At 44.4% G+C, this 15,152-nt stretch overlaps 1 protein-coding gene across 3 annotated transcripts in view; it reads right to left on the bottom strand.

Moving 5' to 3' along the window:
• Positions 1–4,229: 4,229 nt before the first annotated feature.
• The window catches only part of LOC138525569 (histone H2A-like), a 47,989-nt gene continuing 37,066 nt past the window's right edge, over positions 4,230–15,152 (bottom strand). For all 3 annotated transcript variants that reach the window (XM_069635605.1, XM_069635604.1, XM_069635606.1), the window contains exons 2-3: positions 5,482–5,930; positions 4,230–4,609 (exon numbers count right to left, since the gene is read on the bottom strand). In XM_069635605.1, the coding sequence (XP_069491706.1) occupies positions 5,513–5,926 (414 nt within the window). In that variant the 5' untranslated portion in view covers positions 5,927–5,930 and the 3' untranslated portion in view covers positions 4,230–4,609; positions 5,482–5,512. The remainder of the gene's footprint in view (positions 4,610–5,481; positions 5,931–15,152) is intronic.

The following is a 15,152-nucleotide window of genomic DNA, read 5'->3' as shown; positions in this document are numbered from 1 at the left end:
AGAAGGGAAAGAGGGGACATCCTGTTCTTGCAGGAAACGCATATCAGACTACAAAATAAAGCAAAGATACATCTAAGGGGGTACAAGCGGATAGTGCAATCCAATACGGCAGACAAGAAGGCTGGGGCCCTGATCGCATTCCATGATGCGATGAATATTCAGCTTCACAATACCCAGGTGGACAAAATGGGGCAACTTGTATTCGTCAATGTCACAACAGAAGGGAGGCTCTTTACTTTGGCCTCAGTATATGTGTAGAGAACAATTGCAAGAAATTGAAAAGAGATCCCACCCCAGCCATCAAGTCCAAAATCCAGGAAATTACTAGATACGCACTCGACCGAGATTGGATCTTGGAAAAAGAGGCATTTCTCAATACCACCAAGGAAAGAATCCCAGCATTTTATGCCTTGCCTAAAATGCATAAAAACAGTAACCTACCACCAGGGAGACCCATAGTGTCAGGCTGCGGGTCCATCTGTACATTCATTGATTACTTTCTCAAACCCTTATGCCAGAACATACCATCATACCTCAAAGACACCATGAGAACGATTTCCATCTTTGAACACCAGCCTTTTGATTCCATTAACAGTCAACTAGTCACCATGGATATCAAAAGGTTGTACACCAGCATTCCACAGGACAAGGAGTATCAGACACCACTTCACTGTACACAAAGGAGGATACCTGTCAACTTCATAGTTGACCTTCTGGAGATAGCCCTTACCAATAATTACTTCCCTTTCAAGGACATTTTACCTACAGACCTGTGGCACTGCTATGGGGGTGGCCTTTGCCCCCAGCATGGCAATAATCTACACGGCAGAGTATGAGAGTAGCTTCGTACTCAACACAGAAAACCCATATCAGGAGAACATCAGGTACATCGATATTTTCATCTGGCTTGGCCCGCAGTAAAAACTGCACAGCTTCTTCAATTGGATCAATGGCAGAACACAAGAAATTCAATTTACCAACAACAGTAGCAACACGAACACCAACTTCCTGGACCTTAACATCAGTGCCTCAAACAACCGGCTGGAGTGCTCCATGTATAAAAAAGAAACTGACAGGAATACGATCCTGCATTACAAGAGCCATCACCCTAAAAATCTATGTGCTAACCTTCCCTTCGGGCAGTTCCTTAGAATCCGCAAGAACTGCACCTAAATCAAGGAATTCAAAATTCATGCTACTGAACTACAGCAAAAATTTGCCAATAGGGGCTACCCTAAGAAACTATTGAAACACACTCAGAAAGAGCCCTTACACCCCAAGGGGAACACTACTTACTCCTAAACAATGTGATCCCGCCACCGACAACATAATGGCATGCGTGTCCACCTTTGGCACCAATACTTCTAAACTTGGGCCAAAATGTCTTAATCATCCCCTATCATACGTCCCATCCTACCAGAAGAAGCTATACCCAGGTAGGCACTTAGGAGAGCTAAAAACCTTAAAGACCTACTCACTCACATGAGATCAAGACGCAAAACTGGCAGATCTACCCTCTAGAGTATGTGGGACATCCGAGGCCACCATCCGTGTGGCAGCTGCACAGCCTGTAACCAAACACGCAAATTGAAGTCTTTCTCCATAGAGGGCAAAGAGTGGGAGTTTTGATACAATTCACTAACCGCAACTCAGCCAATGTTTTATACCTCATTGAACGCCCTTGCTGTCTCGAGGTATGTCGGAGAAACCTCGAGACCTGTACATAAGAATTTGTGAATACAGGTCCAGGATTCGATGCAAAACCCATGCTGCACCACTCGTCTCGCACTTTATGGAGATTCAACATGGCCGGGACACTTCTGGTGGTCGACAAAATACTTCACAACGCACTGAATTTTAAAGAGGGATGGTGGATATTCAAATTACAAACTACCACTAAAGGCCTCAATGAAGCAGCACCCCAACAATATCACAGACCACCAGCAATCTCAGCTGCCATATGCGTTCATTCCTGGAGGGACCAGACACCACATATCCCTGGGCCCTCCCATGGCATCCTCCATCACCCCTCTCCGTGGTCCGATATATACACAGGCCATTGCCGACTAGTATCTATGTCCTATCCAAGTCTATTAGGCCACCTACCTGCTTCACAACAGCCGACCCCCATGGCAGACTAGTTAAACAGTACTACAACTCCTCATAATTCACACAGCTCAGATGACCTGTACAACTTAACATCAGCCAACCCCTACGGCCCACAGTAAGCCATCGGAGCTACATTCAGCACCACAACAGTGTAGATATAACAAATAATGTGCACAGCACAATTTATTTTACAACGGGGCTTTCACCTCGGCTCGCTTACCCCCGATACCGAAGGCACAACGCTGTTCCGGTCGCGTCATATCAACGCTTCGGTTGTCATAGGCAACATCAACCAACTACCTGGTGCGCATGCGCTCCACACTGGGACACTTCTTCCCTACACACGCGCACTCAACACGCAGACACAGCTCGATCCTCCTTCACTACGGAGGTTACCCTGCTCCCACACACACGGGACAGCGGTTTTTATGCAGGTATAGCCAAGCGCTTTTGACACTCACGTAGCTTACCCAGACCCGCCCAGGTCCTTTCTCTAATCCGTTTCAGCTCCCGAATTGCATATACAGCCCAATACAACTTTACAGAGGTCTACACTAGGACATATCCCTGCAAGGTACACAGCTCCAAGCTCACCTTGCTGAGAACAAGGTCATTTTAACTGGCTGCCTGTTAGATTCCCTTTTTCTCCTGCAATAGAGACAAACTCATTATCCACTCTGATCTCCTTGTCTCTTTGGACACAGGTCACTAGTGACCGCCCAAGCCACCATCATAAAAAGAGTGGAACGAGCTGCAGGTACAGACTGCCACACCCGACTGGCAGTTTTATTTCTAAAATTCCTGAGAATCTTCTCACACCTGAACTTTCTTGAAGGTTAGTCCTCTGAATATAGGGCCACCCGCCGCACGCTGAACTTTGTTACCCAAGTTTCATGGGGGGGTTTTAACCTTATGTATCCCATGTTTTGGGAGTGCCATCTTTATTAGTAACATTGAGCACATCTTTGTTTTAATTGTAGATACACTTACCAGCACTTGGTCCATGAAGGAGGCCTACACCTCATCAAGCCGAAACGTCAGTGGTCCTCTACAGTTCGTCCGACCCCCCACTAGGCCCTACTTGAACCTGAACTTGCTTCAGTTGTATTCAGACGTCGACCTGTACCTTGGTCATTCTTCCAAAACACCTCCATCTTCCAAAACACCTCCATCTTTAGGTCGCTACTCCACACTTAATTTGAACTTCATGTGTCTTCTGTGCAGATCTCTTGGCACAGAAGGTCTTACAGACTTTGTATAATAGGTTGCATTTAAAACTTCAGTTGGAATGGTTATGCTTTGTGTTTTTGCAATCATGGTGTTCTGATAGTATGAAGTAATATCTGTCGGGACTCATTTGTGCAGGTACCAGATCACACAGTGTACCCAGAAACTATTATGTTGCTGCTGTAATTGTATGTACCTCTCGTAATGTTTTCTCACTGAATGTTTGAGCACATTACCAAAATGACTTATTGTTTTACTTTAATTACATGCATTCCGCACTTTCAGACAAATAAAAAAAGGCAGGTGTGGTTAACCCTCAGTGGTTGGATGGTTCTTTGCCTAGTGAGACAAATTTGTTAAATGTCTGACTAGGCTTCTAGTTAAGGTATTGAATTAGCATTGCAAGAATTTATTGCACTTAAACTATAGTGAGGACAGGACTCCCCCCCCCCCCCCCCCCCCCCTACAGAGTAGGGTTGGATGAGGAACAAGGGGGGGGAGGGGGAGCGGGACAGCATGTAAGTAAGAACCCGGTTTGGCGGAGGGCAGCTGGGCTCACATAGGCAGTGGCAGACTTGGAAGGGGGGGGGGGGTGGAGGGGTTGGGCGGACCACCAGAGGCGCACACCAAGGAAAGTAGCAATAATCCGAGTAAAGACACGGACCATAAACTGAGTGATTATGCAATCCACACAGAACACGATGTGTCTTACTTTTTCCCCTTCCTTCTTGCTGAGCAATGCCTATTGAGTTGTTGCTGAAAAGCCAAAGATAAACAGAGCGTCCTACCACCTGGATCAGATTAAAAAGCAGTTGATGCATTGTTTTTGGTTTCATTACGATATTTGGTAGTTTAACCCCAAACTAACTTCCAAAAACAGAGGACTAACAAAATGGTTTGGTTTTGAATTTGTATTATTTTCACTGTCAAAACATTAACTTAAACACTATCTGGTACAACAAACAACCATTGAACTTATATTGGAGGTTTACAAACTCAAATTGGGGAAGCGTCGTATTAGGAATGATGTCAGACCAGCGACTGCATTGCACACACTCCTCGGGAAGAGGGCAGGGCAGAGGGGCGGGTTCAGCAGCTGTACATTGGATGCTCTAAATGCCGTCTCCAGTGCACCAATCATGTTCCAATAATCAGCAGTTAGAAGATGTAGCACCATCCATGAGGAGCAAGGCCTGGCAGGGTCCAAATTCACTTGGAAGAGTTCTGCGGTCAAAGCCATCAGTGGTTTAGAACAAGTGCAGATGCCTGTAGCCTTGTAATGGAAAGAAGAGAAAAAAATAATTAAAAAATCATTCCATGCAGAGACAAACGTGTCAAAATATTTTTCATGGAAAAAGCCATGCACCTCTGTGTACTCAAGAGCAGCACATAAACTAGTTACAGAAGTATTAGGCCAGACAGCTTCCCTTGTAGAGGCTAATCCTCCCCCCGCTTCCCTCAATCCCTGCCTGTGTCTCCACCCCAGTTCCATTTCAGGTTTAGGGAAAGGTTGTCACCTTCAGCGAAAAACAGTCGTACCATTCCACCATTTACAATAATCAAGATCTTCTTGCAAATGGGTGGGACATCAGGTTCCTACATGGCCACCTTCTGGGAGTTAACTGCATGTCATTGGAACAAAGTTGAGGGCCCTCAAATACCAGTATGCAACTAAAAGCAAACTCACAAATGAATAAACAATACAAAGCTATGGCATACAAATGCTATCCTGTGCACCCCTGTTGCTATGAAAGCATTTAGATTGTTGAGCCAGAAGTAATGCATGCTGGTTAATACTGCAAGACTTCCACTCTTGTAGAAGCCATATGGGGATTTCTGTAATTGGGAGAATTGTGTGCCTGGACAAACATTAGTAACACACACTACTGGTTCTTCTGCTGGAAGGGAGAAAGGAAAAGTTGTTCTCCATCCTAACAGTCCCCTGCCACCACCAATGGTTTTGCAACCCTCAGTTCCCAAGAGCTTTCCATTCGTGATCACCACTAAAACATGCCCACCACCACCATCATCATCATGCTGTACGTGACATACCAATTAACAGCTCTATGACAAAGTAAAAGGAGTCAATTAAAATGAACATTTAAAATGCCTGAGTGCATAGAAAAGAAAGAATAAACTGCGTACATGAAGCATTTGATATTAGCAGATAGTCGGACTAGAATTCTTGAGACTGGACATCCTTCGATTCCTTTGTCGAAACCTTGGTAGCCTTCTTGGGCAGAAGCTGGGCCTGTATATTAGGCAACACCCCACCTTCAGCAATCGTGACACCTGAAAACAATTTGTTCAGCTCCTCGTCATTCCGGATCGCTAGCTGCAGGTGTCTTGGCAGAATTCGGGATTTCTTGTTGTCACGGGCTGCATTTCCTGCCAGCTCAAGTACCTCTGCAGTCAGGTACTCCAGGACCGCACTCAGGTAAATGGGTGCTCCAGAGCCCACCCGCTCTGCATATTTCCCCTTCCTCAGGAGCCGGTGGACACGGCCGACTGGAAACTGTAGACCAGCTTTAGAAGAGCGAGATTTGTGGCCAGATTTCAGCTTGGCCGGTTTTTTACCACGTCCAGACATAATCCTAAGAAATAAACAAAAAAAAAATCTAAATAATGTATGCATCCCATTTGGCAGTCTTAATTTGCTTTCAGAAAGCTACTCTATACGACTTAGAGATAACCTTCCACCACCAAGTCTTTAAGACCATTTAATGTGGAATTGCAAGATGAAACCCATCCATTTAGCACGAGTGATCAGATGGAAGTCAGTTTTGAGAGGTACTTTATTGAAAAGGTCTTTAGTGCAGAGATGTATGAGGCAATGATAACAGGTTGATCAGCTTAGAGGAGAGACGGGATTGGGAAGAATAGGGGCAGCGAACGCCAGGAAGATTTTATCTTGCATTGCTTAGTGTGAAAAACTAAGATGTGGAGAAGGGCAACTAAAGGGTAATGGTGCAAGCATGATTACATAGCAACAGGAAAGTGCCAGGCAGGGATCAAAGCACTGCAAGTTGTCAGGATAGCCAACATACCTCAGAGGAATAAACTGGTTTACATCCCTTCGCTCATACTCACTTGCCTTGCCCAAAATCCATCAAGTTACCAGAGATCAGTTGTCCATGTAACCGAGCAACGAGAATGCAGACTTTTTTTTATTTTTAACGGCTTGGTGAGGATCAGCGGACGCCGTACATTTCTAGGCTTACGAAACGCAGGTTGGAGGCGTGGGGTTGGGGAGGGGTGGACTGCACTGGTTTCTTTTCGACCTCCTGGCTGCATCCCCCTCCTTCCCTACCCCCTGTGTTTCTAGCATCCATTTCCCTCATCTTTTCCTTTTATCTCCAGCAGATAGTTAGGACACAGCATGCCATCCCTTATTCTAGGTGCCGTTAAACCGCGCTAAATCACCACCTTAGTAGTATCCAAATCAACCTAGAAGCAAGCAACAAGTTTTGCTATGCAACAGTACTTAGCGCATGCTGGTTTGGAAAGGTATAGGTGGTGGCACGGACCACTCCAGAAATCCGCTAGGCAGCATTTTAAAGTCTGCTGTAGCAATACTACAACAGGCACACCAAAAAAAAAAAAAAATCTATAATGAGAGATTGCATACTCAGACATTGTCCTGACCAACATTCAAGCCAACACGATTACTAACTTGCCTTTGAGGCGAGCAACACTCAAGGGTGTACACAGTCAGTGGTGAAAGCAGAGCTACTGCTAGACATGGCTATGCAAGCCCAGTCAAACTGGCCATGCTATAGACGCCACAATGGAGGCTAACTCAGCAATTAGTAATTTTAAAGCTCCCTGATTAAGATGGGAGCATCGTATATTGCTAGGCATGAACTTCTGCATCATTGTCTCATCCCCGGTCATTGATGGGGTATTATAGGGTGAGGATGACCGAAGGGGCAGCGGTGGAAGAGGAGAGTAAACGGGTGTGTGAGTAAAATTTGCTGACTCGGATTTCACCATTAAAGTATTAATCAGAATAAAGGGAGAGGAAGTAAATAGTCCCTAGTCCTATGAGAATTAAAGACACACATAATTAAGTCTTACCATCGAAAAAACCTAAGAACACTGTCACTTATGTAACAAAGTGCACAAAATGGCCCATTTGGATTCTCTCGTTCAACATTGCTATCGACTCGATCTCTCGATAGATTTGTTAAACAGGGATTTGCGGGCAGAACGCGCACAAATCTTCGGCGCACAAATTCCATGAATCAGCCCCTAGAATATTAGTATTGCAAACAAAGAACTGTTTTAATTCTATACCATTAGATTTAGTATTAGTGCTTCTCCTCACCACTAGCTTACTTTGTATTGTCATCTGAACCCCAGTATAGTAACACACAAATACAAGAATATCATTCCCAACTAGTTGTAGCTGCCCATTACACAATCACACACCTCCACATACATCCTTACCATCATAAAACACTCATGCACACAGCACACGTACATTGCAGAACAGCCCAACCCATACCTTGTTTCCCCCCCCCACAGACCCCAAAGAATGCCTACCAAAAAGCAAGTCCGTAGAAAGCAACACAGAAGAGCAAATCAAAATAAAGTGTCCAAAATAAGCATCCATAGCAGAATTTGTACAAAAAGTTCAAACAAAAGATCTAATCGCGTCATTAAGCAAAACAAGCTTCCAGTACAAAAACTTTGCCTCCTCTTTCAAAATGTAAAACGAAAAAGAAAGTGATGTAACAAGAATTCAGCTACCACTACTGCTAACACGGCTCCTATAAATCTTGATGTAGTGGCAAGTAACCATACCAAAAAAAAAAACAAAAAAAAAACCAAATAAAAAAAAAACCAAATAAAAAAAGTGCCACAGAGTCCTTCAGAATCTTACAGGAGAGAAATCATGCATAACCCTTAAAACCAACCGTAGAAAAATTATCTTAGAAGCTCCTTCTCAAAAGGAAGTTATTTATGTTATTGTTAAACAGAGTGAAACCACTAACAAATCTACAAAAAAAATGTTTTAAAAAATAAAAATCAATAAACAGAATGTCAACAAAAATAACTTCTTAAATATCTGTGGAGGTGAATGGAGTCGCACCACGAGCACAGAACCATATTTTAATGAAGAAGCATACAAACAAAAGCAAACCAACACAATTGCCATACATAGCAGTGGACGAGGGTATGAAAAACTAACACCATAATGGAACAAGAAATACTGTTTACAAAAACATCCCCAGAAAACTCAGTATCACCTCTCCATTCGGCTGAACCAGACCGTCCAGTCTACAAATGGCTGTGCATGTCAATGAGTAACATTGCCAAAAAATCTTTCAAATCTTCCTCACTCAGTATGTGAAAGGCAAAGACGAAATGAAAATGGAACTACTACAAAATATGATACCTGTCCAGTGCGCAAATACACAGGACATCCATTAGCCTGCATTTCAGGACCCATTTTCAAAAGCACCTTCCATCATATCAATTAAACTATAAGAAATCTAGTCCATAAACTGTACTATGCTAAAAGTCCTGCTTTAGCACTAGCCAATCTTCTACATGGTACAGCCAAAGACCCATTTGCAGAAATGAACCATATCTAGGGTAAATATTTTGGAAGTGAAAGCCAAAATGCAATAGCTTTACAACAGACTAGCAATGGCAACCTTCTACTACACATACAAAAAAGAAATACTAAAATGTAAAAGTACATCCGCTTAAGTACCAAACCATGTGTGTGTTGCCGCAGAACTTTTAAAAGTAGACATAACATACAAAATAGAAGACAATGAAGATTCCAAATGGTTTGAATTAGCCCTCTACCTTCTAGCAGAACACAAATACAAAATAACTGACCCCTTAATACTTTGCAGTTACTGCGCTGCAAAACTTTAACAACCAAACTCCTTCACGTGCCATCACAAATAACTTGGACTTATTCCCATTACCAAAACCCCTGCAACAACTCAATTTATATGAGAGCATCAAAATTCAAACAGTGCACCCATTTCAAGCAATAATATGCCTTCAACCAAAAACAGCAACACGACCTCCCTCTGAATTAGTGAAAGGCATTTGTGGCAAAGTAGTTTATTTACCATTAGATCTGAAAGAAAATGTGCACACTGTGGGAGTGCAACGTCCAATAGATCAATTGTCTTAGTAAATGGTGTACCTACAAAAGACAAAAAAAAATTGGCAATAACTCGTGGACGTACATAAATTTAGACAAGCCTTGCAATAGCTGAAAGACAATGAAATGCTACAAAGAAATTAATATTGGAGAAAACCTGAGGGGAAACAACTGAAATAAGAGTCACGAGAAACTGGTCAATTTCAACTTCTAGATCCTGCTACAGTATCCAATATTGTAGACCATTATACAATTCATCCATTACACTCTAAAGACACCATAGATTATGCACTGGAAACGTACCAAATGTGACAAACTAAAGGATCACTAATCAGTATATGGGGAACAAAAAAAAAAAAAGTATTGAAGCACGTGCCTTTCCTCTACTCTTTCCTACTGGAAAAGGAGGAAGTTCTGATGATCGACCCACTCAGATAGCAGCATCAGAATACCACTCTTTACGAATGTATTCTGAAGATCCACATTGCCTAAATTTGGGAATACATATTCCATCTACTCTTTGAAAGTGAACTAGCAACTCTATGCTACAGAGTTACTCACATTGAAATCAGGTAATCATTTTCAAAATTTACTACAAAATGTGCAAGAAAAAGAAGCATTACAAATCTGTTAGCAAACATGCGTGGTACAAAAGAATACTGGTTCCGATGTCACGGAGATGTACGTTGTATGATAAGAAAACTTGGCCCACACACGGCCTACCCACTTGGTTTGTTACATTAAGCACCCACGGCCCACCCACTTGGTTTGTTACATTAAGTTGTGCAGAATATGCATGGGAAGTTTTACATGATTTCCTATGTATAGCAAAAAAAACAAAAACAAACAAAAACAAACAAACAATATTTCCATCATCGCTTCATTGCTATGCTGCACTTTATTTGTAATAAAACTGTTCCTCCCCTCGGAAAAGTGCAACACTTGGAGAAAAGAATACCAAGCCAGAGGAGCACCACATATCCACATGCTTTTATGGATTAAAGATGCTCCTAAATATGGTCAAGACAGTGATGCCACTGTTTTACAGTTTAAAAACAAAGGGAAATACTACACCAAATGTGGCTTTGGTTTCCCTAGACCAGTTACAGCAACAGGTCAAGTCTTCAGTTAGACATAGTGTCGGTAAATCACCTAAGAACACATTACATAAAAGAACAGAAGAAAAATAATAGATCAATGATTACAATGCAATCAATGCATGGAATGCAAACATAGATGTGCAGTACATTGCAGACAATTCCACTGCAGTGAACGATATGTTACAACCTACTTAACCAAACCAGAAAGAAAAAAAAAAAAAAAACAGAGCTTCAAGACCTCTGGGATGACCTATCATCTGACAAAACACTGTCACAGAAATTGTACAGCTTAGGCATAAAAATGCTCTCAGAGAATGTGGTTGCTATGAAGCTGCAGACCGTTTAACCGGTACTGCTTTGTATGGAAAATCTGAAAATATAGTATGGCCAAGCCTTGGTCCTGCTAAATCTAGAAAAAGAGTTCTCAAATCATATGAGGACATAGAAACAATAGCCAAAAACGATCCCAACAGCCAAGACATTTTAAAAAAATTTACTCAACAGATACTACCCAAACAGGAGTACCACTTTGGAAACCATGTGTTATACCACATAGCCCACAACTTCACATAAAACCCGATGAAAACAAGGTAGATATAGAGTGACTGATTGTGAAGGCAGTTTAGTGAAACTTACCAAACGAAGCTTAATCATATCAAATTGTCTTTAAAAACTCCTCAACATAAAGAACTATATTACATGTCCCTGCTACAACTTTTTAAACCATGGAGAAAAGAAGGAGTTACTAGATTGACTCCTATGAAGACGCTTTTAAAGCAAATGAAAGCACTATCACCGATGTAAACTTTATAGAGTACAAAACAAGGTTGCACAATGAACAGCAACACGAAGAAGAACTCCAGGCCCAACTAGATGAGGACACTCCCGTCAGTAGTCAACCTTCTGGAAGCCAAGAACCACTGGGACAGCCACTAATAGCAAATGAGGCAGAATTAGCTATGACAGAAGTAGAAAACACCATGTGTCACTATGAAGGCGATATAGACTTCACTGTACTGAAATCAAAACTGAACAATGAGCAGCGTAGCATTTTCCAAGTAGTAACAAAACAAAATTGAACAAGGTGTACAACATGAAAAAAAAAAACTGTACCTGCCCAAACTACAAACCTATACTGCTATACGTTAGTGGTCAAGCTGGTTCAGGCAAAACATTATTAATTAAAATCGGCAAGTTCCTTCAAAAATTGACAAACAACAAATTGTTAGCTGTTGTAACTGCCCCACAGGTTTAGCAATTACTCCTTTCAGTAGAACACCAAAACAAATTAGACTATTACAAACTTTCTACAGAAGCTGCAATGGAACTACGCAGAGTTTTGAAACAAATGAAAATGCTACTAATAGATGAAATGGTCTCCAACTGACAGGCCGATTCATGGAATTAATGTGCGCTGAAAATTACTGCGCAAGCTCAGTGAAACCCGCGCACAGCAATTCATGGAAGTCCGTGCGCGTGTAAATCCATGGATGTGCACTAAAATCCTGTGTGGCGCACACGTCTTCAGACAGCGTGCGCTACGCGCACAGCGAAAGCGCACATAGCGAAGCGCACACAACAAAAGTAGGCGTAACACATGGAATGGGGAACAACGCGTGAAAATGTGGGCGTCACGGGGGGGTGGGTGAGTACAGGAGGCAAATGCGCGAACACCCACATGCGCACCTACAACACGTATCCATGGAATCGAACGGGGCTAACGCGTGCGCCAAAAAAGATGCGCTAATCCAGAAACACGTACACCAGCAGGAAGCAGGCGTACGTGGACCCGCGCAGCATAAAAGTACGTGCAAACAAACAAGCTCAGACGCCAAGATGAATATACCGTTCCTCGCAGCAGTGGTCGTGGGATACCGCAGGAGGAGTATAGTCAGGGCTAGAATTTTTACACCCAGAACCAGCCTTTTTGGGATGCCGGATGACCAGGTGTATAGGAGGTACAGGTTTCCACCTCACATAATACTCGACCTGGTGAGCAAGTGGGAGGCTGACCTCACATCACCCACCCTGTGCTCCCAAGCACTGAGCCCCTTGGAAAAGGTGCTCAATGTACTGCACTTCTTGGCCACTGGTTCATTTCAGCGGACAAGTGCCATAGGGGGGGGGGGGGGGGGTCTCAGGTCACGCTGCCTGCACCAGGTGTTGGCCATCATGACTGCACGGCCATCAGTCCACAGGCACATATACCTGCCCAGAACACCTGCAGAAAGGCAGGCTGTCGTCCAGGATTTTTACGGGGTGGCACACTTGCCCAAAGTGCTAGATGCCAGTGACTGCACCCTTGTGGCTCTACGTCCTCCCAGGGCAACTGAGCACATCTACAGAAACCGCAAGCACTGGCATTCCATCAACGTGCAGGTAGTATGTGATGCCAAGGGAATCATCACCTCAGTATATGCCAACTATCCAGGGTCCACCCATGACAGTTTCATTTACAGAATGTCAACCCTAAACCGGGACCTAGAAGCTGGGCGGCATGGTGATAAATGGCTGCTTGGTGAGTATAAATGCCCCTGCACATGCATGTCAGAAACTGAGTAATGTCACAACCACACTAATGATACCCATCAATCACCTCCCCTGGGGACAGTGCCTACCCACTGAGCACCCACACAATGACGCCAATTCGGAACCCCACCACACCACCCGAAGATACAACACACCCCATATTGCAACCCGGGGCATAGTGGAGCGCACATTCTGAGTGCTCAAGTCATGCTTTTGCTCCCTTGACCGCTTTGGTGGGCAGCTGCTATACGTGCCCCCAGTAGTGTGCAGGATCATAGTGGCAGCATGTGTCCTGCACAACGTTGCAACACGGTGGGGCCTGCCGGTGGACATGGTGGTGCCCCCACATCTCCAACCACGGCTGCTGCGCATGGGAGGGGAAAGGGCACGTGGTGAGGCAGCCCGTACGCAGCTGGTGGCTAATTACTTCACCTAAAAATCACACCCCTGTGGAGTGCACACAGCCCTGGCACATACCAGCTGACAATCACTGTTAAGGAACAGTCAACTGTCACAACCATACCAGCCTGAGATTGGTCACCTGGAATTGTTACATTGTGTGCATCCCTACCTGCCGAAAGATAACCAATGCTGTGTCACAAAACACACATTTATGCTGCATGAATGACTACCCCCTTGCAAAATACAACATGAAAATAGCGCGTCACCCAACCCCTCCCCAGCTCCGCCACCCAACACACCATGGTATGTCATGCAATGTGAAAGCAAACAAAGCAATGCACAAGACCTGACACAAGTGTCACAAAGTGCACTGTCCCAAATGGAAACTGCCCACAGACAATATGCTCCCAGTAATCAATAACAAACAGCACACATGAAGAAATACACAACCAACACAATACAGCAACACACCATGAAACATTGCAAAAACATGACAGTACTAAGTCAAAGTAGTGGTAGTCTACAACCTGAATAAGCCAGCACATCGACCCCTTCCAACTGCAGAGTGTTGCTGCCAGGCAAATGTGTCAGTGTACTGCATACAACATGAACTCCATCTGCAAAGGAGACGCCTTGTGAAGACATGAGGAAGGAACCTGGATGCACAAGCACATTTCAATACACCATGCCGTGTACAATACAACAATACCCACTAGGGATGTACACACAGTATTGACTACAGACTGCCCACACAGCTCATGGGAGCCCAATGTCACTGTCACTTGGCCACACCCTTTGCAAGCCCATGGAAACGGGAAGCAGGAGGGGTGTGTGTGTCATGAACCCAAGCATCTAACCCAAACTCAGGACAAGCCTGCATGTGCCCAGCCGGAATACAGTGGATGCCCACGGGAGCCACACAAGGTGACACTAAAAGAAAAAAAAAACAAAAAAAAAACAAAATGGCCATGTGTGGGCTGGGGGGAAGAGGGAGGCCACCCAGGAGGTTCGAGGACAGGGTGCACACCAACACCCACCGGTGTGGATATTGGGAAAAATAATTATATATACACACACCTCCATGGGCTCATGGCCTGCACGGCTATGCCATTGTGGGAGAACTGCTGTCGCTCTCTTCACCCTCTGCTGCTGCATCAGGGGGTGGTGGCACTATGGGAGGCAGCCCACGCAAAGCCCTGGTATGGTCCTCCATGGCAGCAAGCATGAGGGTCTGGAAGGTCTGATTCTGGAGGATCAAAGTGCGGAGCTCCCCATGCAGCACATCACGGGTTGCCTGCACTTCCGGGCATCCCACGAGGCCATGCGTGCAGATCTCCTCACGTGTTGCCAGACTCTGCCTGAGGTTATGGAGTTCCACCCTCAGGGCATCCCTGTGACTCTATTGATATGGATTCGCGCAGAGTATCCAGTGCCGCCCATCGGTCACTGTTGGACGCCAACATGTCTTCCCTGTGCGATTGGCAAATGGAGTTTGTTGCCTGCTGTTTGTTGCTCCATCTGCCTTTCAGGGGGGCTAATGGAAGTGGCCACCCTCTCCATTGCCTGAGCCATCATTTCTTCTGATGCTGCCTGTTGGGTTGCCATACCGTACATGGAGTTTTCCCATACAGTATTGCCTGGTGGCGCACGGCCAC

The sequence above is a fragment of the Ambystoma mexicanum genome, chromosome 7p, assembly GCF_040938575.1.
Source record: "Ambystoma mexicanum isolate Mex_15411 chromosome 7p, UKY_AmexF1_1, whole genome shotgun sequence".
Lineage (NCBI taxonomy): Eukaryota > Metazoa > Chordata > Amphibia > Caudata > Ambystomatidae > Ambystoma > Ambystoma mexicanum.
This window is presented reverse-complemented; position numbering and strand designations above follow the sequence as displayed.